We start from the raw sequence: 22,628 nt of genomic DNA, 5'->3' as shown, positions 1-22,628 counted from the left end.
CGGGGGGTGTCGCGAATGAGATGCGACCCTGGAGACCCCACAGGGGCCCCCTCCCGCCCTCCTCACCCTCAGCCAGCCTTCGCCTCCAGAAAAATGCGTGAAAAATGCGGGGGCGACCCCCCCCTCCCCCGGGGCCATGCATTCATTACCCACAGCACAAGGCGGGGTGAGGGGGCCGGGCCCCCGCTTTGTCTCGGCAGATGAAAGGCAAGGGGCCAGCCCGGGGCGGGGGGGGGCCAGCCCGGGGCGGGGGGGGGCCAGCCCGGGGCGGGGGGGGGCCAGCGAGGCCGGCCGGGGGCCACTGGGGTCACCGGGGAGGGTCAGCACCAGATTAGAGGCGCCTGAGACTCCCCACGTCGTCTCACGGCACGGGGAGGGGGGCACAGCCCCGAGCACCCCGCCAGGGTTTTGGGGTCACTGCCACCCCCCAGCCCCGCTCCCCCCTCCCCGCAGCAGGGATTTACTTTTGTTGAAGGAGCGGCCACCATCCAACGCCCAGCGCCGGCCGCCAAATCTCGGCATGGGGCGGGGAAGGGGCACACCCCCCCCCGCCAGGACTCCCCCATCACCGTGGGGCAGCACCTACGGAGCAGGACGGGACCCCCAGGTCCCCAGCGTGGTTCCCATGGACCCCCCCCTCCCACGTGCAGATGCTGCTCTTGGGGGTACCAGGGCCCCCTCCCCGTCCCCCCCAAATGGCGGGGGGCTCGGGGCGGGGGACAAACCGGAGCCAAAAAGCAGAAAGCAGATATTCCTCCAAAGGGGAGAAGTGGGGTTGTGGGGGGGGAGGTCGCTGGTTTCCATTACCGGCTGCCCCCCCAGCAGCCCCGCTTCTGGCTGTCGCGGGGTCTCTGGGGAGAAAAGCGGGCGGTTTGGTGAAACAGGGAACGGGGCTGCGTCCCCGGCAGCGGCCCCGCGGTTACAGTGTTGGGGACGTCAGGCGTTTTGGGAAGGACGAGGGGGGGCCATGGGCGCCTGCCAAGCGTCCACCTGCAGACACCGGAGCCCTTCCTCCCCCCTCCCTCCTCCTCCTCCTCCTCCTCCCCAGGGCCGGTGTAATTACACCCCTCCCGCTGCAGCATCCCCGGCCCCCCGGGACAAAACCAACCCCGTCCCGGCCCCCCCTCCTGCCCCCCCACCCCCCAGGCGGCCGTCACTGCTGCCCCCTTCCCATGTGGGGCAGGAGGGAGGTGGGGTCCCGTCCCTGTGCCTCCCACAGGCACCCCGCGGCTCGGCGAGGCAGGGGGGAGTGGGTCGGTGCCCCCCACCCGCCCCACGGCAGCTCTGGGTCTGCCCCAGCCGAGGGGTCCCAGCCCACCCCAGGGTGCAGCTTTGCTGCGTCTCCCAAAAGAAGAGGGTGGGGGGCAAGGTTGGGATGGGCCACCTCACGCAGGGTAATTAGCGGGCAGCAGCCTAACGAGCATCACCCGAACGGGCTGGGGGAGCCGCGTCCCGGCAGGCAGCACCCCTAGGTGCCCCGGCCCCTCCAGCCCAGCCGGGAGAGGGTCTCACCCCACGTCACCCACCCTGCCCCACACCAACCCGGCCACCCCCTTTGCTCCCGGTTCCCTGTGCGGGGGCTGCGGTGCCAGGTGCGGGTGAGGGGGGGACGGGGAGGCTGGGTTGGGGTCACAGGACGTTTATTGAGAAGAGGAGGGGGGCACGGGGACGAAACAGGGGGGCGCTGGGACCCTCGGGGGGGGACCGGACCCGGAGCTGCGCGGCGCCGCCGGGTTGGGGTTGTTCGGTGTTTTTGTCCGGTAACAATATTCACAAATAAATACTGGGGGGGGGGGGGCAAGGGCCAGGGGCTCTGTTAAAAAAAATAAACAAAACCCGTCCAACTGAACCAAGACCAGTTAAAACCAACCCAAAGGCCCAGGGAGGCGGCCGCATTACCCCCCGCCGCGGCCCCGGCGCCTCTCCAAAAACTGGGGGCTTTGTCTGCAGCGAGGGCGGCAGAGCAGGGCCAGGACAGGAGATTTTCCTGCCCCCCGCAAGCCCCCCGCGCGGGGAGGGGGCTGCAAAAGCCGCGATTCCCCCCGGAAAAGGGGCTGCCGTGCTGTACCCCCACAGGAAGGTGCCACCCTCTCCCCGTGGCTGTGGGGCGCAGGGGGGGTACCGGGGGCTGGGGTGGGACACGGGGCTGGGGGGGACGACGACATGGGGACACTGGCGCGGTGGCGGGGGGGGCATCACTCCCGGACGTAGACCCTGGTGCAGACGACGTCGTCGGCTGTCATGGTCTGCAAGGAGGAGCGGGGTCACGGTCGCAGCCCCCAAGCCACGGGAGTTTCCCAGCATGCACCGGGGCAGAGATGCCCCGCAGGCCCCTGTACCCACCCCAGCGCTCACCAGGATCAGCTCCCCGTCGTTCGTCATCTCCCTGGACCAGGCGGTGCGCGGCCCCTCGCCCCTCAGCAGCCGCTGCTCGCACACCAGCTTGTTCTCGCTCTCCCACCGGGCCAGGCTCTGCGAGGGGCACAGGGCGGCGCTGGGGGGGGGGCAACAACCCCAGGACCCCCCCCACCCCTGCGCAGCCCACCTGTCACCCTCCGCCCGACACCGATGGGGCCAGTTGTCACCCTCGCCAGCCACCCGCGGCGCCGGGGAGGTGCGCATGGGGCTGCCAGCACGCGAGCACGCGTGTGCACGCAGGCAAGTGCGCGCGTGCTTCTGCATGTGCAACTCTGTGCACGCACACATGCTCCTGCCTTCGTGCAAACTGCGTGCATGCGCACACGTGTATATGCACGCGTATGCGTCTGCATGCGTGCGTGCACACACACGCACACACTCCTGTGTGCACGCACACATGCATGGGTGCTCCTGCCTTCGTGCAAAACGTGCGTGCATGATCTGTGAGCACGTGTAAGTGCTCACAGAGGTGTAAGTGTGCACACACACAGCTGGGCACGCACATGTGTGCGCACACAGATGCACACAGAAGCAAGGGCTCCTGCCTTCACGCAAAATGCGTGTGCGCATGTGATGTGTGTGCGTGCATACGTACTCTGGGCACGCACGCACGCATATCCACGTGCACGCACGCACACGAGTGCTCTTGCCCTCATGCCAAACGCGTGTGCACGCCCAAACACGCGCGCAGCCGTGCACGTATGTGCACACACGCACAGAAGGGAGTGCCCCCGCCCTCACGCAACATGTGCGTGCACGCACAAACACACGCACGTGCACGGCCCCACCCTCGCGCCCGGGGCACGGAACCACCCTCCCGACCCCCCCCTCACCTTGCAGGGCCGCCCGTCCACCGTCTGCTCCTCGAACTCCTCGCCCACGCGGAAGCTGATCTCGGTGGTGCGCACGGTGGTCGACGTCCTGATATAGAAGCTTTCCCCGTCCTGCTTGATCTCCACCGCCGGCTTTGAGGCCGCCGCCACCGCGATCTTCCTCAGCATCACGTTGACGCCTGGCGCAGGGGGCAGCAGCGTCAGCGTGTGTCCCCCCCCGTCCCCCTACAGCTTGCAGCGTCTCTCCCTGCGGCGTGGGGGGCACCGGAGCCGCCCCTTCCCTGTAGGGTGACCCCGCAGCCGAGGGGGGGTTGAGCTGCGGGACAGGGCAGGGGGGCGAGGACAGGAGGGGACACACGGCTGCGTCCCCCCGTTTGGCAGTGACCTGTCCCAGGCAGCTCGGGGCAACCCATGAGGGGGGAGACACACACATGTATGAGCCACATCTGGGCCGCATCTGGGCCACATCTGGCTCTTGTTACCTGACGGCAAAGGGAAGGGGGGCAATGCCGGCTCCGGATGCGCCCCAAGGAAGGAGCAAGGGCTCGGCGGGGACAAGGGACCCCGGCTCGGAGCCCGGTGACTGGTGTGACCCCCCCCACCCCCCGCAGCCCCCCCCCAACCGCGGGGCAGCCAGGCCTTTGTGCCCCCCCATCCATCACGTCCCCGGCTGTCACCGGGGCCACGCTGCTCTTTGGGGACATTGTTCCCGCGTCACCCTCCGGCAGCCGAAAACCGTGGGTGGGCGCCGGAGGGGGGCCGTGCCCCGGCCGCCACCCCCTGCACCCCCAGAGAGGGTCTCTGCAGAAAAGGGGGACAGAGGGGGGCGACAGGGACAGTCCCAGCCTCACGGGGGGGACAACACATTTGTCCCCCCGGGTTCCCTCCAGGATGCTGCTGCTGGCCCTGGGCGGTGGGGCAGGGGTCCCCACAGCCACCCCCCTCGCCCCCCCACCGAGCCCTGGCCCACGCCTGGGGGTGCCCAAACCCCCAGTGCAGCCCCCCCAGATGATGCTCATGGAGGGGGGGACGAGGAGGAATAGACCCCAAAGGGAACAAAAGCTGGAAGGGGGGAGGAGAATGTAGCCAGATTTGGGGTCTTGAGCTGACATCACCCCCCCCCGCCCCTTTGCCCGAGGGTATCGGCTCCCCTCGAAAGTAGGGGGCGAGCGCCAGGACCCCCGCCTCCCGCCGTGGGAAAGGCGGGGGGGCTCGCTGCGGGCTGGCAGATCGGTTTTCCTGCCGAGGTCCCTCCAGCCGGTTTCACCGGTGGGGCTGGAGAGGGGGGCGAGGGGGCGGGGGGAGTGAAATCCAAGAAAGTGATAATTGCACTGAAATATTTGTTACCCGTCCCCCAGCCCGGAAAATATTCTGCTCCCGGCAGGCGAGGGGGGGGGAGTCAGGCGGAGGGGAGCGTGGGGGGGGGTCTGGCCCTGCCCAAAGTGCGGGGGACCCCGCACACTGTGCCCCCCACTTCCCCCCCCCCCCCGCAGTGGGTCCTGGCGCCCCCAGCTCGGTGCGAAGGGGACCAGGATGGTGGCGGCGGGGGTGGTGGTGGTGGGGGGTGGATTTTGGAGGTGCCTGCACATGGGGAGGCCACCACGATGGGGAAACTGAGGCGGGGGGGGGCGGCCCCTCGGGAGCAGGACGGGCTGCCCTGCAGCCCCCCCCCAACCCCCTCCCCCGTGCCTCAGTTTCCCCCGTGAAGAAGCAGCAGCGAGGGTCTGGTGAAAAGGGGGAGCGGGGTGGGGTGCTGCATGCGGCGGGTCCCCCCCCACAAAGGCTGGAGGAGGGGATTTGGAGGGGAGAATCCCCCCTTCCCTGCTCCCAGCCAGCCCCGGGGGCGGGGGGGGCTCGCACTCACCCAGCGCCTTCAGCAGCTCCTCGAAGTTTTCCGAGCTCTTCATCCTCCAGTTCCCGGAGAAGTTGGGCATCGCGGCTCCCGGAGCGGGGACCGGGGGGGCGCCGGGAGGGGGGAACTGAGGGGATCCGAGCGGCACCGACCGAGCCTCCGCACCGGCACCGGCCCCGCCGCTCTCCCGTCCCGTCCGGTCCCGTCCCGCCCGCGTCGGCCGTTTTATTGCCGGGCTGGTCCCACCCCCTCCGCCCCCGGCCCCGGCCCCGCTCCGCACCGGGAGGGCGCCGGTGAGAGCCCCCCGAGACCGGCCCCGGGGGGTGCGAGCTGGAGGCACCCCCAGCTGCCCGCACCCCCCTAAATCTATAGACCCCCCCCTCGAAATCTGCCCGCACCCCCCCTGGAGCTGCCTGCATCCCCCTAAATCTGCCCGCACCCCCCCCGAACTGCTCCCATCCCCACCCTGGGCTGCCTGCACCCCTCAGATCTGCCCACACCCCCCCAAATCTGCCTGCACCCCTCTGGAGCTGCACACAGACCCTAAATCTACTGACAGCCCCCCGAAATCTGCCCACACCCCCCTGGAGCTGCCTGCATCCCCCTAAATCTGCCTGCACCCCCCTGGAGCTGCCTGCATCCCCCTAAATCTGCCCGCACCCCCCCCGAACTGCTCCCATCCCCACCCTGGGCTGCCTGCACCCCTCAGATCAGCCCACCCCCCCCCAAATCTGCCTGCACCCCTCTGGAGCCGCACACAGCCCCCAAAATCTGCCTGTACCCCCCCCCGAACTGCTCCCATCCCCACCCTGAGCTGCCTGCACCCCTCAGATCAGCCCACACCCCCCCAAATCTGCCTGCACCCCCCTAAATCTGCCTGCACCCCCCCCGAACTGCTCCCATCCCCACCCTGAGCTGCCTGCACCCCTCAGATCTGCCCACACCCCCTCAAATCTGCCTGCACCCCCCCAAACTGCTCCCATCCCCAACCTGAGCTGCCTGCACCCCTCTGGAGCCGCACACAGCCCCCCAAATCTGCCTGCACCCCCCTAGATCCGCCCGCGCCACCCCCTCAACTACTCTCATCCCCGCTCCCAGCTGCCTGCACCCCTCTGGAGCCGCACACACCCCCCTAAATCCGCCCAGCCCCGCATCCCTTCGCATGCCAGCAGCACGCCAGGGCCACGCGTGTTTGCACACACACCTGCACGACACGTGCAGGCGCTTGCCCGCATGCGCACACACGCAACGCGCAGGTGCTCGTTGCACGCGCATCTGTGCGCACAGGCCTAAGCAGAGACGCGTGCAGTTCACCTGGCTGCGCGTTCAGACATGCGCACACGCGTGTCCGCGCACACGCGTGTGCAGGGGGCTGCGGCACCCCTGGGCTCTGGGAGCAGCCGGCAGCCGTCGCCGCGCCGCGCGAGCTTTGCTTTGGGGGAGAGCCAGGCGCTAAGGCCGGATGCCCCCACACCGGCGGGGAAGGGCCGTGAGTTATTTCCCGGGATTTCTCCGCCGAAAGTTGGGGAAGGTCCCGCGCGGGCCAGGTTGCACCGCCAGCCCCGTCCTGGGAGTCGCGGCCTCGGCCGAAAGCCGGCGGGCGAGCGAAGAAATGGCGTTCGTCGGTTCATCGGCTGCTCTGAAATGGAAGGAGAGAGGTTTCTGCTCCGGTTCGGGGCAAAAAAAAAAACCTCAGCGGAGCCGTCGCCTCCCCGCGTTCCGGCTGCAGCCCCTCCCGCCCCCAGATCGCCCCCAAATCGCCCCGCTGCCGGGCCCAGGAGCCAGGTCCCGGCTTGCCGGGAGTCCCTAATCCCTCGGAGAACAGGATTTCCAACAAAGAGCTGCCATCGCCTGCACCTACAGCGACGCAGGCGCCGGGGGGGGACGGGGACGGCAGCGGCGCTTTGGTCAGAGCCGGGGGGGCTCGGGGAGGGGGTGCCGGGAAAGGGTCACACCAACCCCTTCATCCCGGGGAGGCAGCAGCCACGTCCCGTCCCGTCCCTCCCCCCCCCTCCCCCCCCCCCCCCCGTCGCAGAGGCCAAGTCTCGACTCCAAGTTTGGGGAAAACTGGAAAAAACTAAAACGGCCCGTTTGGAGAAGGGGGGGGGGGGGGGGGGGCTGGGGTGCGACCTGCACCCCCTCCCCACCCCGGGGCATCCCCGGGGACACGGCCGCCCCCGGCAGCCCCACATCTGGAAGGGATTCTGCCGGGAAGGGCGGACAAAGCCTTCACACCCCACCCTCCTCTCCCTCCGGCCTGTCCCGGGACAAGCCTGGAGCCGGCAGGCAAATCAGCGGTGCCGAACCCTGGAAATCCTGAGCTCAGAGATCACCGGGGGCCCACCCCCCAACGCCCCTCGTGGGGGGGACACTGGCCCATCCCCGGGGGTCCCCACTGCTGCCCGAGGGGGGGACACGCACCCACGCGTCACAGGTCACAAGAAAGCCGAGGCCGCGGGGGGCTGGTTTGTGACCCCCTCCTCAAACCCTCACTGCATTGCGAGAGCAAATGGGGGGTGGGGGGGGCCCAATGTGGGGGGCAGGGGTGGTGAAGCCCCCTCCCCTGCGGTGTGGGGCTGAGCAGGGGCAGGTCACCCCCCACCCCTGCAAATCCGCCCCAGCTGGCCGCGGCGGAAACGAAAGGCAGCTGGACGCCGCGACCACGTCCTGCCCCGGCCGTGGGGCGGGAGGGAGCCCACGCGCCCCATGGCCTTCGCCGCACCCCACGGCGGGACCCCGCTCATGGCCCAGGCGAATCCCGGGGCGGGGGGGCACGTGAGGGAAGCCCCTCCGGCTCCGAGCTGCCGGCCGTACCCAGCATGTGCCGGCGAGCTGGGGCCCGGCCGCCTGTTTCTCATTTCCAAAGACGCAAAAAACCCAAAAACTAACGAGCGGCCCCCAGAGCCCCTCCGCAACCGCTTCCAAACCCGGCCCAGGCACCACGGCTCCCGGTCACTCCTCCGCGCTCTCGCCTTCCGCTGGATTTTGGGGCCACGACAGCTTTTCCACCCCCTCCTGGGAGAGGGGCGAGCGTGCAAAGCGGGACTGGGCGCACACGCGTGTGCACGCACACGGGTGCGGGAGGGGGGAAAGCGCTGCGAAGTTGCCCCCCCTGGCCCCCAAGAACCCCGAAATATCGTGGCCCCGCCCCAGCACACTGCAGGGAGACCCCAACTGTTGTGTTTGCACCCCAGAGAAAAGGGGAACGGCCCCCTCGGCGCAAAGGCTTGGGGGGGGGTTGGGGGGGGAGGTTGCGCCCCCCCGGTGAGCGCAGGCCACGCAACCGCACCGAAAGGCTGGAAAACGGGACGTTGGCCAGGGCTCCCCTGCCGGCGCGGCACAGGCACCGTCCCGCCGTGACGAGGAGGAGCGCAGAGCCAGGGCAGGGCTGGGACGTTTTGGCCGCCCCGGCCCCCTCGGCGAAGCCGGCGGCAGGGACCAGCCAGTGCTGCAGTTTAATTGGAAAAAAGGGGGTGAGGTGGGGGGGTCCCACAAACCCCCGGGCGGTGGGAAGGGGCCAACTCGTAGCTGGCGCTGAGGAGGAGGAGGAGGAAGGGTCAGTGGGAGGCAGATGCCGGCAGGCGATGGGTGACGGCTGACAGGAGCCGCCCCCGGGGCCCCGCTCAGAGCCCCCCAGCCCCGCGGCTCCCCCCTTCCCGGCCCATTTTGGGGGGGGGGGCAACCTTGCCTGGGCGGCAGGGGCAACCGCTTCGATTTCAAACGAGGACACGGAAGGGAATCTCACGCAGAGCCCGGAGCCCCTCTCATCCCCCACCGCTGCACGAAAGGGCTCGTTAATCACCTCCTTTTAATTGGGATTTTGCACATAAACATTTCAGTTCAAAGCAGTCCCCCCGCCCAGGGGGGGACCCAGAACCAGGGGCACCTTCACGAGTTCAGGGAACGCCTGCTCTGCAGCGTTCCGAGGCGTCTGCGAGGGTGACGCCCCCGCTCCCCCCGTGTCCGGGCCCGTTCCCGGCCCCCGCGCTCACGGCAGCGCTTATGCAACGAGGAAAGACGGCACCCGAACCTCCGAGGGGAGCAGCCCTGAAATCGGAGCGGGGACTTCCCGGCAGGATCTGCCTCCCGCCCGCCGGGCGCTGCCCGCTCCCACGCCCTTCGGCGGTTCCCGTCCCCGCCACGGGCAGGTTTGCGGGACAGGAAGAATTGGGACGGGGAAGAAGCCCGCCCCGAGCACCGACTCCCCCGGGGAATTTGGGGCGAGCACAGCTGGCAGAGCCCCGCTGCCGCACCCAGGCCCGCGGCCCCGCTCCGGCTCGGGCCCCGCCACGTTATCGGCACCACTGGCAGCACCGCACGGCTCTGGGCGGGGGGCGAAGGACCCCAGAGACCCCCCCCCGCCCCGGGAAGGCACAGGCTGGCCCCAGCTCTCCCGCTCCCCCACATCCCCGGGGGGTGAACGGAGCGAACCAGCAGCCGCCTAACAAGGCACGTGGGGAGCACAGGGGCAACGGATCGCGCCCGGCTCCGCGTTCCCACCGTCCGGCTGTCCCAGCTGCCTTGCCCGGCCGGCCAGAGCAGCCCCTGGGCGCTCACTGCTCCTCCCGCGGGCTGCAGGCCCTTCCGGGGCTGCGGGATCAGGCTACGGGGCCCTCACTCCTGCTCGGGGTTCAGCATCAGGTGTTGCTCCCACTCTGCCTCCACCACCTTGTACAGCTCCATGGTGGCCCGGGCATCCTCCACCGAGGAGTGGCCGCTCTTCCCGACCTGTTGAGGACAGAGACAGGAGGTGGGGACAGCCCAGGCCACCGCTCCAGCGCCGGCCGAGCGGGGAAAAGCCCTCCCGACGCTGCGGGGGCCAAGCTGAGGGGGTCCCTCCTCCCGCGGGCTGGCTTCTAGGAGGGGGGAAACCGAGGCACGCGGCTGCCCTGCTCAGGGCGGCGCGTGAGACCCCAATCTTTCCCCGGGGATGGATGTCCCTGCTCCCGTTGCCCCCGGTGTGGCGTGAGGCGGGGTCCCCACGCGGCTGCCCCGCTCTCGGGGAGCTCCCAGCTAAGGCAGCGGCACCCTGTGGCGGCCAGCGAGATTGGGGAGGAGGGATCCGGCCGGAGAATCCGCCTGCCATACCTGGATGTCCTTGTGCAGCAGCTCCTTGGTGAGGCGCTTGAGGGAAATGGCCGTGTTTTCGGGGAAGCCGCCCTTGCGGTTCAGCAAAGGGATTCGGGAGGTGTCCCGGGTGAGGGCTTTGGGGTGGAAGTACTTGAGCGCCTTGAAGTCGTTGTCGATGGCATGGCCGACCACGACCTTCCCCGAGAGGATGCGCAGGATCTGAGGAGGGGAGCAGACGGGGGGGGGTTTAAGCCGCCCAGCAGCCTGCCCGACGCCCCACGGGCGGTTTCTGCCCCACAGCCAGTGGGTGCGAAGATCCCCCCACCCCCCGAAACAGCAACGGGGCCCCCACCTCTCGCTGGGCCTTGGCGAAGGGGACGGCGCTGGCCATGTGCTGCCGCCGGACGCCGCTCCAGCGGGTGCGATAATCCACGATGGGGGCGGCGGGGCGGACGTAGCGGTCGTACACGACGTCGCCCTGGTAGCCCACGATGCTGCAGCGCGCCAGGTCGCTGGTGCGCCCGCCGGGCCCCGTGCCCACCATCTCGCAGTCTATGGCCACCAGTTTGCTGGGCTGGGGGGGCAGAGCGGGGGCTCTGGCCTTGCCCCTGCCCCTGCCCGCGCCCCGCGCCGCCGGCTCGACTTTCCCGGGAGATCCCGTCCCCCGGGAGCCGGCGGAGCCGTTCCGCGCGGCGGCGGGGACGGAGGCCGGACGGGTGGCGTTGGGGCCCGGCTTGGGCCGGGTGGGGTTCGGCTTCTCCGGGCCGCTCCTGGCCGCCCCCGACCTCCTGCCCCTCCGGCCCGGTCTCTTCGGGGAGCCCCTCCCGGGCGGCGGGGCGGCCGGTAGCTGCTTCTGCTTCAGCACGCCCCGCCGCTCCAGCGCCCGCCGCCGCTGCAGGAACCGCCTGTGGTTTCGGTTACCGGTTTCCTTTTTCCTGGGGCGCTCGGAGGGGGCGAAGTCCACGTTGAGGATCAGATCCGCCATGGCGGGCGCCGGCGGGCGCAGCCCCCGGCCGAGCAGGCCGGTCCTGCCCGCGGCAGGGTGCCCCCGGCCCCGCTCCCGCTGCCCCCCACCGCTCCGCGCCCCGGAAGCGGAAGTTGCCGCCGGCGGCGGCGCGTGGCCGGCGCGGAGAGGCGCTCGCCGCTAGGGCGCATGCGCGCAGCCCGGCGCCGGCCGGCAGCGACGTCATCGGGCTGCGCCCCGGGAGGGCGGTTCCGCCCCTGCGCGTGCTCCCCTAGCGCCCCGCCGCCGCCTGCGCATGCGCGGCGCGGCGCGGCGGGAACTGACGGGGGCCTGGCGGTGAGTGGCGCGTGGGGCCGCTCTGGCCCGCTGGCGGGCCGGCCGTCTCGGGTGACGTCAGAGCCCGGCGTGACGTCACAGCTCGTCGCCGCCTGCCTCTGCGGGGAGGGCGGGTCGAGAGGGTTGCCCAAGCTGCCTGGTGATGTCATGGCCCGGTGACGTCATGGCCACAGGAGGGGGGAATCGCCCTCCTGGGTGATGGCGTGACCCGGTGACGTCACGGCTGCAGGGGGCACCACACTGGGTGATGTCACTGCTCGGTGATGCCGTGGCCACTGAGAGCTGTCTGTAACACACGCCCTGCCAGGTCGCGGCCAGCGGAGGTGGTGACATCACAGCGTGACATCACAGCCCCGCTGCTGACGTCGCGCCGGGCGCCGCCATGGCAGCCCCCCCCTCCTTGGCCCTGCGGCCGGAGCAGCAGCGAGCGGCTGACATCGTCCGGCTCCTGACGCTCTACCGGCCCCTGCTCGACGCCTACGTCATCGTGAGTGCCCCCCGCGCCCCCCACACCCCCCCTGTGCCCCCCGTGCCCCCCCCGCGCCTCCCCCCGCCCCACTGACCCCCCCTCCCCCCCAGGATTTCTTTGCCGAGGGGCTGTGGGCCCTGCTCCCCCCGCCCTGGCAGGCCGCCCTGGCCACCGCCGCCCCCCCGCAGCTGGCCGCGCTGCTGGGGGGCCAGGGGGGGCCGGGGGCCACCTGGCCGCTCTCCCTCCTGGCCTTCGCCGCCGCCGCGCGCGCCCTCGCCTTCCCCCGGGGGAGCCCGGGGGGTACCCCGCGTCCCCCCTGCCAGAGCGCCCGCCTGCACCCCCTGCTCCGCCGCCACGTCAAGCCCAAAAAGCAACACGAGATCTGGCGCTTGGGGAAGGTGGGTGCCCCTCCGCGTCCCTGTGACTCCCCCCCCCAAATCCTCCCCCCCCCCCCAAACCCCTCTCTCTCCCCACAGCTGCTGCGGCGCCTGAGCCAGGCCACCGGCTGCGACCGCGTGGTGGACGTCGGAGCGGGGCAGGTAGGGATGGGGGGGTCCCAGGGGGGGGATGTTGCGTGTGTGTCCCCCCCCGACTCTGAGCTTGCCCCCCCCTCCCAGGGTCACCTCTCGCGCTTCCTGGCCTTCGGCCTGGGTTTATCCGTCACAGCGGTGGAGGGCGACAGCCGCCTGGCCCGCGCAGCACAGCGCTTCGACCGGGAGCTGCTGCGGGAACTGGGGAAAGCGGAGGCGCTGCGAAACGAGGGGGCCCCCCGGCGCCGCCGAAACGCCCCCTGCCACCCCCTCGCCCCCCGGGCCCTGCGCCACGTAGCCGGCCGCCTGGACCCCGCGGCTCCCTGGGGGGAGTTCCTGCTGCCCCCCGACCCCCCGGGGCCGGGGCCCGCTGCCAGGAACCCTTTAGGGGGTCCTGGGGGGTGCGAGGAGGGCGTGCGGGCGCTGGTGACGGGGCTGCACGCCTGCGGGGACCTCAGCCCGGCGCTGCTGCGCCACTTCGCCCGCAGCCCCGCCGTGGCCGCCCTCGTTTCGGCGCCCTGCTGCTACATGAAGCTCTCGACCCTCCCGCAGCCCCCCGGTTCTCCCCCCGGCTACCCGCTCAGCGCCTGGGTAGCCGGATTACCAGGCCACCAGCTCTCCTACCGGGCTCGCGAAGCCGCCTGCCATGCGCTGGAGGAATACGCCGGGCGGCTGGGCGATGGCAGCAGCTGCCTGCGCGTCCACTGCTACCGTGCCGTCCTCGAAACGTTGATCCGGGCGGCCGACCCCGGCAAGAAGCGCCCGGGGGTGCAGACGGTGAAGAAAGCACATGCCCTCACCTTCCCCCAGTGAGTTTGGGGCGCGGGGGAATGGTGTGCGTCCCCCCCGCCTCGCTGCACCCTCGCCCCTCGCCTGACATCGCCCCACAGGTACGCCCGCCTGGGGCTGCCCCGCGTGGGGCTGGATCCGGCCGCCGTCCCGCTGGATTCGGAAGCTGTGGGGGCCATGCTGGCGCAGCAGCAGAAGGTGGTGGCGTTCTTCAGCCTCGCCCTGCTGCTGGCTCCACTGGTGGAGACCCTCATCCTCCTCGATCGGCTGCTCTACCTGCGGGAGCACGGTGGGCGCCGGGGCGGCAGCGGGGAGGCGGTGGCGGCGCGGCGGCAGTGCCAGTACTGACCCCCCCCCTCTCCCCGCAGGTTTCCAGTGCGCCCTGCTCCCCCTCTTCGACCCTCGCTTCTCCCCGCGGAACCTGGTGCTGGTGGCCGCGCGGACCCCGCTGGGCGCCGCGCTGTCAGGTCTGGACGGGGACAGCAGCGAGGACGAGGAGGCGGGGGTGGCGGAGCCCCCTCCCGCGGAGCGGCACGGCCCCCTGGCTGCCGGCGCCAGGCGCGAACCACAATGAAACTGGGATTCATACGGCGCAGGGCTCAGTGCGAGGGACGCGGGGGCTGCACCAGAAGCACTGCGTGGGGGAAAATAAAGAGGTGTCTTTATTGCAGACCCCGGCCCGGGGCGGGTTCTGGTTCCCCCTAGTCCCCCACCAGTTAATACCAGTAGGATTTCTTGGCCCTGCGCGTCTCCACGATCCCCATGGCGTCCATGATCTCCTCCTCAAAGGTCTTCAAGGATGGCAGGTACGTCTTGTCCAGCGCGTCCTCCACGGCCGTGTCCTTCGGGCCGTCTGCGTGCAACCGAAGTGACGGCGCTGAGCCCCTCAGGGGGGCCCACGCCCCCGCCCCGCCCGGGGCGGGCCGGCGGCCCCCGGCCCCGCTCACCAATCCACTGCTCGGGGACAATGCCGTCCCGGCGCTGCCGCAGGGGCAGGGGGATGATCCGGCCGCTGCGCAGGGCAACGCGGACCCGCTCGCCCTCCTCCGTGTACCGCCACTCCACCTCTGTTGGCTTCCTGCCGGCAGGGAACATTTGGGTGGGGGTGGGTGGGGGGACACAGCGGGGTCCCCTCGCGCCCCCCGCTGCGGCTGTTACCGGTCCTCGGGGTCCACCAGGGAGATCTGGCTGAGCAGCAGCGGCGCCTCGCTGGCGATGTAGGTGCCGGCGTACTTGGCAGCTCGGTTGATGTAGCGGTAGTGCTGCGGCGGGACGGGGCGTTGACCCGACGTGTGTGTGTGTGTGTGTGTGTGTGTCCGGCACCCCCCCACTCCCCCCCACCCCCACCGCCAGCCTCACCGTGTTCAGCCCTTCCACCACCACCCAGTTGCGGGCTCGCACGACCTGGGTGACCATCGCCTGCTTCCCGGCGTCCTTCCCGGTGAGGACCTGGACCTGCGGCAGAGAGCGCGGGGTCGGGGCGGGGCGGGGGGAACCGGGGGGGAAGGGGGCGGGGAACCGGGGGGGATGCTCACCGTGTCACCCCGAAACACCTTCCACTCCTCCCTGGCGACGGGCTCCACGAAGATCTTGCGGCGGCGCAGCCCCGGGGGGTTGCGGCGCTGGGCCGCGGCGGTGTCGGGACGCCAGGTGCCGTGGCGGTAACCGGGCGGCAGCCGCAGCCGCTCCGCGCACAGCAGGGCCGAGAGCCGCATGGCGCTGCGGGGGGGGGGGGGGGGGCATCAGGGCGGCCCGGGCCCGGCCGCGACCCCCCCCGCCCCCCCCCGCTGCTCCCCGGGACCCCAGAGCCCCCCCCCCCCAAAGGGGTCCGGTGGAGCCCGCTCACCTCACCGCCAGGCTTCGCGCATGCGCGGGGCCTGGCGCGGCGCACGCCGGGACACGTAGTCCCGCGGGGGCGGCCCCGCAGTGCACGCCGGGAGCTGTGTAGTCCCGCCCCCGGCCCCGATGCATCCTGGGAGCGGCCGCGGGCCGGGAGCCGCGAGGCACGCCGGGAGGTGTAGTCCCAGCGCGCCCCCCCCGGGGGCGCGGGGGGCTGCCTGTGGCCGGGGTCTGCGTGGATATGGGGCAGGGGGTGCTCCCCATGGCCGGCCCAGGCCCCTGGGTGGCCACGGCCGCCCCAGCCCGGGCGGCGGGGAGCCGTAAGGCCCAGGCAGGGCTGGCACGCGGCCAGGCCTCCATTTTCTGCCAGTGGAGCTGCCGCCTGCCCCCAGGCCTGATCCCGGGGGCGAATCCCCTTCTCCCGGCCGCTCACCATCGCTTCACTGCAGAACTGCGTTTGTTCTGTTTCATTAAACGTCTCCAACCGAAAATCTTTCCCTCTTTCAACCGCTTCTCTCTCTGCTCCAATCCCTCTCTGCATTTCCTTCTGTTCCCCATCCAGCACTGAAAAACAGACCTGGGGACACCCGCGCCCCTCTCTGGCCACAGCCCCCCACGCCACTGCCCCCCTGGGCAAGGGGCCTGAAATCGCCAGCGCAGTGCAAAGGAGCCAACCCCGGAGCACGGAGACACAGGTGGAAACGCTTTAAAAAGGCATGAATCGCTTTTATTTCAAATCAACTGATCAGCCCCCTAGAAATCACTAATACAAAGCATGCCCCTCACGGCGGCGGGGCCAGGAGATGCGGGTCAATTCAGGGGTTTGTGTTACTGGGTTTCTCTTCATTTCTCTCTCACTTTTTTTTTTTTTTCCTTTTCAAATTTCATTTTCAGTTTGTTTCTCTTGTCTGGAGCCGTGGACGTGATGAGCCCACGAGGCTGAGATGGGGCAGCACCCAGGGAGCCCAGCAGAGAAAGGACAGGAGGGAAGATCAGCTCGCTGGAGAGGCCGCTACAGGCTGCGGGAGCCAAGAAGAGACCCAGGCGCTCGGTCACGGACCCCCACAGCACCGGGACACCCCTCTCCGTGCTGCCGGGGACGTTCCCCTGTGCCCGGGGCGGGCAGGGAGGAGCCCGGCCATCGGGGATGGGGGTTACTGCACCACCCTCACCTCTCCTTGTGGTCTCTGACCTCCTCCGCACCCGCCTTCTCCTTGCTCTCCTGCTTGGCTTCGTTGGCGTCCGGCACGCTGGCGGCGTCGCTGTTCTTCTCCCCCTCGGTCGGGTTGGGTTTCGGCTCCTCCTTGGGGGCTTCTTCGTTGCCTACCTTCTTCTCCCCTTCCTGCCCCTCTGCCTCCTTGGTGCGCTTGGGGGAATCCTGGGCAGGGGGAGGTCGGCTCAGCCCAGCCCTGGACCCCCCCTTGCCCCCATCCCCAACATCCCCCTACCTCCAAAGCATCTTCCGCTTTCCTCTTGATCCCAGCTTTCTCGTTCTTCTCCTTGGACTGCTCATCGATCACCAGCTTCCCCTCCTCGTCGCTGCTGCCCTCCGCATTGCCCTTCTTCTCTCCGTCACCCTCCGGTTCCCGCTCCGGCTCAGTGTCCTGGGGGCAGCTCTTCTTCTGGGTGGGCTGGAAGGGACACGGGGGACTCACAGAAAGGGGAAGGGGAACGGGGGGAAGGAGGCAGCCGGAAGGGGACGCGAGGGGCCGGGAACCCCCCCGGCTCATGGCCCACCTGGTAGCCAGAGGCTTTGACGGTGGGGTTGTTTTCAATCTCCCACAAACCTTCGCTGAACCCTTTCCGTTTGTTGGGTTTCCCAAACTTCTCCTTGCATTCTTCGTAGGGGAAGAGGTCTTTGGGCCCCAGGAATGCCCTGCTCAGGGTGGGACAGGCAGTGAGGGATGGCAGCCGGAGCTGGGGGGGGGTCTCACCTCTTCCCAAAGCCCCTGGGGCCTTCAGCCCTCGGCCCCAGCTCCCACGTGCGCAGGGGCCGCACTCACGTTTCGTGGGTCCCGAAAAAGAAGACTTGATATTTATTGGAGGAGGATTTTACTGCAGCTTCTGGCATCTCGTCAATCTGTGGTGACACAAAGGACAGGGCGTGAATCAGGGAGGGCAGAGCCCTGGCTTTCCTCCCCGACACCGGGACGTCGCCCACCAGCTGGGACACGGGCGCCCCGCGTGCCGCACCCGACCGACCGGCACAGCCCGGGGAGGGAGGAAAGCATTATTCCTCGGGAATTCCCCCACTGCGGGCGAGAGCAGCGGCTAATTAAAGAGGCGGCCGTGCCCCCTGGTGCCGGGTCAGCGGGGCTCCCCTTCTCCCACCCGCGGGGACGGACGAGGCGTGGCCGCCGTAAGCTCTTGTCTAGACTGGCTTAGGCACGCTCCGCTCAGCAAATTCGCACAGGAGGCGCGCCGGTGAGGCCAGAGCATCGCCCCCAGCCCCAGGTCAGGGCGCGGGGGTGCAGCGGGGAAAATCCAGGAGGTGTCAGGGTGCCCGGTGACACCGTCCTGCTGCTGGTACTCTTCCCCCCCCAGCCAAAACGGGGTCACCGGCTGCGCGCACGGTGTGGCGAGGACCACGGGGGTCCACGAGCAGCCGGCGCCGAGCCTGCCGGCAGGTGCCATTTCACCGAGCGCGAATATTCCTGCGGCGCCACGCGGGAATAGAGCGAAAGCGATTCCTGCTGCTTTTTATAAGCATCTAAAAATAACACCCCCCTCCCCACCCCCAGCCAGCCCAAGGAGCAGAGCCGTAAATTCCCCGAGAAAGCCGCAAGGGGAGGTGGAAGGAGCCGAGGGAGGATGCGGGCAGGGGTCTCGGGGCGGGCGTCAGCGCGTCATCAGACTGGGAGACGCCGGCGGCCGAGGTGTTGGGTCCCGTTCCCGGCGCGCTGCTGACTCACGGCACAACCTTTGCTAAGGGGCCGCCACTGCCCTGGCTTGCTGAGCCTCAGTTTCCCCAGCCGGCCGGGCCAGCGCCGAGCCAGGTTTGCCCGCCCCCCCCCCGCCCCATTCCTCCTGGCACGTCACCAACCCATCTCAAATGCGATGCTCCGTGGCCAGCCTGGCCGAGGGTTCTCCCAGTTTCGTTCCCGGAGCTGGGAACGCCATGCAGCTTCATTCCCCGACACCCGGGAACTAACGCGTGCCATGGTGCGGGACGGCAACGCCGGCATGGCCCCGGGGGCAGCCGGGTGGGATGGGATGCGGGTGAGGGGCTCTGTCCCTGCTCCTGGAGAGCTGGAGCAGGGAGGGATTCGTCTCCGTGCCATCCCGAGTGCCCAAATGCGGTTTGGGGCACCCAGGCCGCCCTCCTGCATCCACCTTCCCGGATCCAGGCTATGTTTCGGGATGGGTGACGTGCCTCCACCCAGCACTGTGGGGTCCTGACACCGCCACCCTGCCCCAAAAGGCCCCCGCTCCCCCCATCTGGCACCCCGACCGCGCGGAGCCATCTGAGGAGCGGGGACGGGGCGAGTGGGGATGGTCCCCGACAAGGCAAAGCTCGGTCTTGCCCTCGCAGCGGCCTCCACGCCCCAGCGGGACCCCTGCCCGCCTGCAGCCCCCGGCTGGTTTTAAAACGCCCTTCCCCGAGGGCGGCACCCGCGGCTTCAAGGGCAGCGAGGTCCAGGGACGGCTGCCCCACGGCACCGCACTCCCCGAGCCCACTGCCGCCCGTCCCCAGGCCAGGAACCGTCCCAGGACAAGGTCACAGCGCTGGGGAAAGCCCGCGTCTTCCCCACAGCAGCCAGGACCCAGCGCCCGGCCCGTCCCACAAGCCGCAGCCCTTTATCTGCCCCTTCTCCACCCAAAACTCTGTCCCCGGAGAAAAGGACGCGGCATCTCTGTCCACAGGCGGGGAAACCGGGGCGCGGGCAGATACGGGGCGGCGGGTGAGATACCGCCCTGGGGACGCCGATAGCGTGAGCAGGCGCTGGGGGTGGAAACCCTTCCAAAAAGCCCCGGGGTGGCGGGGCCTATGCCGCCCAAAGCGCACCGTCCCCGAGAGCGACCGCAGCCACGAGGCCTCAGGGCTGTTTGGAAACCCCCTGGAGACCCCTGCCCCACGGCGAGGGGGGCCAGAGGCACCGCCAGCCGTTTGTCCATCCCCGTTGGTCGCGGCGGGGGGGGGGGGTGGGGCGGGTGACAGGGCTGCGGCGTGGGTCGAAGTACGCGTGTCACCGGCCTGTCCTTGCCTGGGGGACCCGCGGCCTCTCCAAAAACGAGAGGTTGGGACAGGCCCCTCCCCGGGAGGGAAAACTCTGGAGCGTGGCAGGGGAGGGACAGGCACGTCCCTTGCTGTGGACTCTGCCCCCCAACCTCTGCACTTGGCCTTGCAACCAGTCCCGAGAGCCCGGCTCCTCCGCTCCCTGCCTCAGTTTCCCCACTGCGGGGCGAGGGCCATTAATTACCGTGGGTCACACACGGCTGGAAAAGGATGTGGGGGAGCACACACCGCCAGGCCGGGGGCCTGGGGCACCCCCGAGCCCCACAGGGGCCCTCCCCAACCTCACGGGACATCGCTACGGCCGCGTCCCCGGCACCCGGGCCGGGCACCAAGCTCACCCGGCCTCGGTGGCACGACGCCGGTGGGCTCCTCCCAGCACTGGGCAGGCCTGGCGCCCCTCGCTGCCACCCCCTCACGATGCCGGTGGTGCCGGGACCCCTGGCGCGGTGCACCGGTCCCTGCCGTGCTCCCGCACCGTCCCGGCGGGCTGTAAATTAGGCTGTGAGGAAAAAGGACCACGGATTTGGCCGTGGCGCAAGGGAAGCACCGACGGTGAGGGTCCGGGTGGCAGGGATCCCGCGGAGACAGGGCACGGGGACGAGGACGGCTCCGCATGCAGGAAGGCTGCGGCTCCTGCTCCGGGCGCTGGCGACCCACCCCCCTGCTTTCGTGCCTCAGTTTCCCCTTTTTTTGGTGCTGCCCCTCTCACGGAGAGGTTTCCGCTGAGGTGTTGGGGGACCAGGAGCGCTGAGGACGAGCAGGGGAACGACCCCCCGCTCCCCGCAACGCCTCGGCTCTCCTCCCCTCGACGTTTCTTTCTGCTCCCAGCCACACCTGGTCGGAAACAAACATCCCAGCGCACGCCGCGCGCGGCCGGGCGATGTTTCATTGCAGCACCTGGTTAGTCACGGCAAACCCCGCCGGCTTCACCCTGGCCCGCCACGGGATTAGTCACCAGGGCAGGGGGGGCAGCACCCCAAACCCCCCCATTCAACCCAGCATCCCCCCCCAGCACGGGGAGGGCAGCCTGCCTCCACCTCCCGCTGCTTTTGGGGGGGAACCCGCTTCCCGCCTGCGTGAGCGGCCCTGAAACGCCTCTGCCACGATGGTGGCGGTGAAATGGGCCGAGCGCAGTGTGAAACCCGAGCGAGCCTGGCCCTGCGCGGCGCGCGCAGGCGCTAATTCGGTCTGACCCAGCTTCGCCCTCCGCGACGGGGCGTGGGGGCACCCATCAGGAGGGGGCTTTTGGGGAACTGGGGCCGAACCCCAGCGGGTGGGATGGGGAAAGGAGGCGGGCGTGCGGTGGAAGCCGGGGAGCGTCGCTCTCCCCGTGAAGGGAAGTGATGGCGGGAGCGGGCGCCGGGCTCCCAGGGATCCCTCTGGCTCCTCCTCGCAAAGCTGCTTTCCAGCGCGCGTTGGGAGGCCAGTGCCAAATCCGAACGGCTCCCCACCCCCTCCCCGGCCTCCCCGCCAGAACCCTACAAACCAAACAAAAGTTATTCAGACCCGAGGAGAGGAAGGAGGAGGGGATGGCGGGGTTGAGACAGTGGCGGGGGAACCGCGGCCTTCAAAGCCCCGCTGCGCTTCGCCGTCCCTCCCTGCTCCGGTTTAATTTGGGGTCTGCAGGCGGCCCAGCACCCTCTGCAACAAGGCCGGGTGGGAAAGGTTGGGGGGGGGGGGGGAACACTCCACGGAAATTTTAAACTGCATCATCAACCTCTTAAAAATAACCAGCGACGCGTTCTGCAGCCAGAGCTTCCCCACAGCGGCCCGGCCGAGGATCAGGCCGCGACGGCTCTGGGTGCTTAACTGGGGAGGGGGCCAGGCTCATGGCACTGACCCCCCCCCCCCCCCAAATATGCTCAGGGACCCCAGGACGGCTGCAAGTGGGGCGGAGGGCAGAGGGTCCGGCACCCCGCCTCGACCCCCTCGCCCTCCCCTGCTCGTGTGAGCGTGCCCCCCCCGCCGAGCCCCCCCCCCAAGAGTCCCCAATAATTCCATCGATCTCCCAAAGCCAAAGTCCCGGCGAGCGCTGGCACCCGGGGCCGCGGCGAGAGGTAAGGCCCGGCGGGCAGGTTGGCGAAGCCAAAATGGAACGGGGGGGGGGGGGGGGGGGGTTAGCGAAGCCCCCTAGGTCTCCCCCAAATCAGCGGTGAAGCGAAGCAGCGAGCCCAGGGAGTCGGCCCCCGGCCCCCGCCCCCCCCCCCCCAACGCCATGCGGGGGTCCCGGGAACGGGAGCGTGGGGGGGGGGGGCCGTGGCGCAGCCACATGCAGGAATGCGACCCCCTCAAAAAAAAAAAAAAAAACAAAAAAAAACAAAACCAAAAAACCCCAAAATCAACAACCCCACCGGGGAGGCCGGACCGGCCTCGTGCTGCGGCGCGGGATGGGGCCCAGGTCGGTGACTGGGGGGGGTGGCGGGAGAGGGGGGGGGGGTCCCCCTCCCACGCGGTGCCAGAAGCCACGCGGGTCCTCACCCATGACCCCCCCACCCCCCAACCTGTCTCCCCCCACACCCCGGGAGGGAACCAGCACAAAAGGGGCCCGCGACGTTGTTTCCAGTGCATAAAACAAACAAACAAAAAAATTAAAAAAAAACCCCACACACACAAAAAAAAAACAACCCAAAACGAAAAAGGACAAAATAGCCATGAAAGCGCCCCCCCTCCGGTAACGAATAATCCCCAACTTTCCCGCCCCGGCCGGCGGGGCCTTACATAAGGTACCGGTAAAGTTGGATTTAGCCGAAAACCGGCAGCCCCCCCCGCCCCCCCCCCCACACCCCGGTCCCGGGGCACCAGTTGCCCGCGTTATGCAACGGCGAGAACGGCGAGCACCCCGGGGCGGCGGGGTGGGGGGGGTGGGGGGTTCCCGGGGGTCCCACAGCCCCCCCCGGTCGGTGCCGGTGCCTTACCCGCGCAGGCCAGTGCGGGTAACCCTTCATCTTGGCGAAAACCAGGTCCCCGCATTTGTATTCCTTCTGCCGGTTGGACCGGGACATCTTGGCTGGCGGCTCCTCCGGGATCGGCGTGGGGGTGGGGGTGGGGGGGGGGGATGGGGATGGGGGAGAGGGGGGGTTAGGGGTGAAGTTTGGGAGGCGAAACTCAACGAGGCAGGGATTAGGAAAAATAATAATAAAAGCGGGGGGGGGGGGGGGCGGGGGAGGAGGAGGAGGAGGAGGAGGAGGAGGAAGGAGGGGGGGAGCGGCTCCTCCGGGCCCCCCGGCGCAGAGCCCGGGGCGGGGGGCGGCCCCGGCCCGCGGTCCCGGTCCTAGGAACGGCGCGGCGCGG

The 22,628-nt window shown here is 69.8% G+C and overlaps 5 protein-coding genes across 5 annotated transcripts; 1 reads left to right on the top strand and 4 right to left on the bottom strand.

Annotated features, from left to right (window-relative positions):
- Nucleotides 1-1,623: 1,623 nt before the first annotated feature.
- CRABP2 (cellular retinoic acid binding protein 2) lies at nucleotides 1,624-5,286 on the bottom strand. The gene is made up of 4 exons (XM_086768644.1): nucleotides 5,116-5,286; nucleotides 3,252-3,430; nucleotides 2,356-2,472; nucleotides 1,624-2,246 (listed from the first exon to the last, which is right to left on the bottom strand). The coding sequence occupies exons 1-4, from the start codon at nucleotides 5,183-5,185 to the stop codon at nucleotides 2,196-2,198; spliced, it is 417 nt and encodes a 138-aa protein (XP_086624770.1). The 5' UTR covers nucleotides 5,186-5,286; the 3' UTR covers nucleotides 1,624-2,195.
- Nucleotides 5,287-8,894: 3,608 nt separating this feature from the next.
- Nucleotides 8,895-11,229, bottom strand: ISG20L2 (interferon stimulated exonuclease gene 20 like 2). Its single transcript, XM_086768642.1, has 3 exons — nucleotides 10,526-11,229; nucleotides 10,192-10,392; nucleotides 8,895-9,831 (listed from the first exon to the last, which is right to left on the bottom strand). The coding sequence occupies exons 1-3, from the start codon at nucleotides 11,156-11,158 to the stop codon at nucleotides 9,718-9,720; spliced, it is 948 nt and encodes a 315-aa protein (XP_086624768.1). The 5' UTR covers nucleotides 11,159-11,229; the 3' UTR covers nucleotides 8,895-9,717.
- A 565-nt stretch (nucleotides 11,230-11,794) lies between these two features.
- METTL25B (methyltransferase like 25B) lies at nucleotides 11,795-13,931 on the top strand. Its single transcript, XM_086768633.1, has 6 exons — nucleotides 11,795-11,960; nucleotides 12,053-12,340; nucleotides 12,419-12,481; nucleotides 12,560-13,281; nucleotides 13,363-13,550; nucleotides 13,630-13,931. The coding sequence occupies exons 1-6, from the start codon at nucleotides 11,856-11,858 to the stop codon at nucleotides 13,833-13,835; spliced, it is 1,572 nt and encodes a 523-aa protein (XP_086624759.1). The 5' UTR covers nucleotides 11,795-11,855; the 3' UTR covers nucleotides 13,836-13,931.
- On the bottom strand, nucleotides 13,906-15,160 carry MRPL24 (mitochondrial ribosomal protein L24). The gene is made up of 6 exons (XM_086768641.1): nucleotides 15,108-15,160; nucleotides 14,797-14,980; nucleotides 14,621-14,716; nucleotides 14,420-14,523; nucleotides 14,209-14,339; nucleotides 13,906-14,114 (listed from the first exon to the last, which is right to left on the bottom strand). Exons 2-6 carry the CDS (start codon nucleotides 14,974-14,976, stop codon nucleotides 13,978-13,980), a joined length of 648 nt encoding a protein of 215 aa, XP_086624767.1. The 5' UTR covers nucleotides 14,977-14,980; nucleotides 15,108-15,160; the 3' UTR covers nucleotides 13,906-13,977.
- Nucleotides 15,161-15,805: 645 nt separating this feature from the next.
- HDGF (heparin binding growth factor) lies at nucleotides 15,806-22,409 on the bottom strand. Its single transcript, XM_086768643.1, has 6 exons — nucleotides 22,253-22,409; nucleotides 17,104-17,180; nucleotides 16,838-16,976; nucleotides 16,549-16,731; nucleotides 16,273-16,478; nucleotides 15,806-16,119 (listed from the first exon to the last, which is right to left on the bottom strand). The coding sequence occupies exons 1-6, from the start codon at nucleotides 22,337-22,339 to the stop codon at nucleotides 16,113-16,115; spliced, it is 699 nt and encodes a 232-aa protein (XP_086624769.1). The 5' UTR covers nucleotides 22,340-22,409; the 3' UTR covers nucleotides 15,806-16,112.
- Nucleotides 22,410-22,628: the final 219 nt, after the last annotated feature.

The sequence above is a fragment of the Chlamydotis macqueenii genome, chromosome 28, assembly GCF_036417535.1.
Source record: "Chlamydotis macqueenii isolate bChlMac1 chromosome 28, bChlMac1.mat, whole genome shotgun sequence".
NCBI classification, from domain to species: domain Eukaryota; kingdom Metazoa; phylum Chordata; class Aves; order Otidiformes; family Otididae; genus Chlamydotis; species Chlamydotis macqueenii.
This window is presented reverse-complemented; position numbering and strand designations above follow the sequence as displayed.

Coding starts and splice junctions, on each gene's coding strand:
- CRABP2 (XM_086768644.1), bottom strand. CDS start 5,185: ATGCCCAACTTCTCCGGGAACTGGAGGATGAAGAGCTCGGAAAACTTC. Junction 3,431..5,115: donor GGAGCTGCTGAAGGCGCTGG/GTGAGTGCGAGC, acceptor CCCCTGCGCCAG/GCGTCAACGTGATGCTGAGG. Junction 2,247..2,355: donor ACGACGGGGAGCTGATCCTG/GTGAGCGCTGGG, acceptor TCCTCCTTGCAG/ACCATGACAGCCGACGACGT.
- ISG20L2 (XM_086768642.1), bottom strand. CDS start 11,158: ATGGCGGATCTGATCCTCAACGTGGACTTCGCCCCCTCCGAGCGCCCC. Junction 10,393..10,525: donor TCGCCAAGGCCCAGCGAGAG/GTGGGGGCCCCG, acceptor TCCCCTCCTCAG/ATCCTGCGCATCCTCTCGGG. Junction 9,832..10,191: donor TGCTGCACAAGGACATCCAG/GTATGGCAGGCG, acceptor TGTCCTCAACAG/GTCGGGAAGAGCGGCCACTC.
- METTL25B (XM_086768633.1), top strand. CDS start 11,856: ATGGCAGCCCCCCCCTCCTTGGCCCTGCGGCCGGAGCAGCAGCGAGCG. Junction 11,961..12,052: donor TGCTCGACGCCTACGTCATC/GTGAGTGCCCCC, acceptor CCTCCCCCCCAG/GATTTCTTTGCCGAGGGGCT. Junction 13,551..13,629: donor GCTCTACCTGCGGGAGCACG/GTGGGCGCCGGG, acceptor CTCTCCCCGCAG/GTTTCCAGTGCGCCCTGCTC.
- MRPL24 (XM_086768641.1), bottom strand. CDS start 14,976: ATGCGGCTCTCGGCCCTGCTGTGCGCGGAGCGGCTGCGGCTGCCGCCC. Junction 14,717..14,796: donor AGGTGTTTCGGGGTGACACG/GTGAGCATCCCC, acceptor TCTCTGCCGCAG/GTCCAGGTCCTCACCGGGAA. Junction 14,524..14,620: donor TGGTGGAAGGGCTGAACACG/GTGAGGCTGGCG, acceptor GTCCCGCCGCAG/CACTACCGCTACATCAACCG.
- HDGF (XM_086768643.1), bottom strand. CDS start 22,339: ATGTCCCGGTCCAACCGGCAGAAGGAATACAAATGCGGGGACCTGGTT. Junction 16,732..16,837: donor TCAAAGCCTCTGGCTACCAG/GTGGGCCATGAG, acceptor TGTCCCTTCCAG/CCCACCCAGAAGAAGAGCTG. Junction 16,479..16,548: donor AAGCGGAAGATGCTTTGGAG/GTAGGGGGATGT, acceptor CCCCCTGCCCAG/GATTCCCCCAAGCGCACCAA.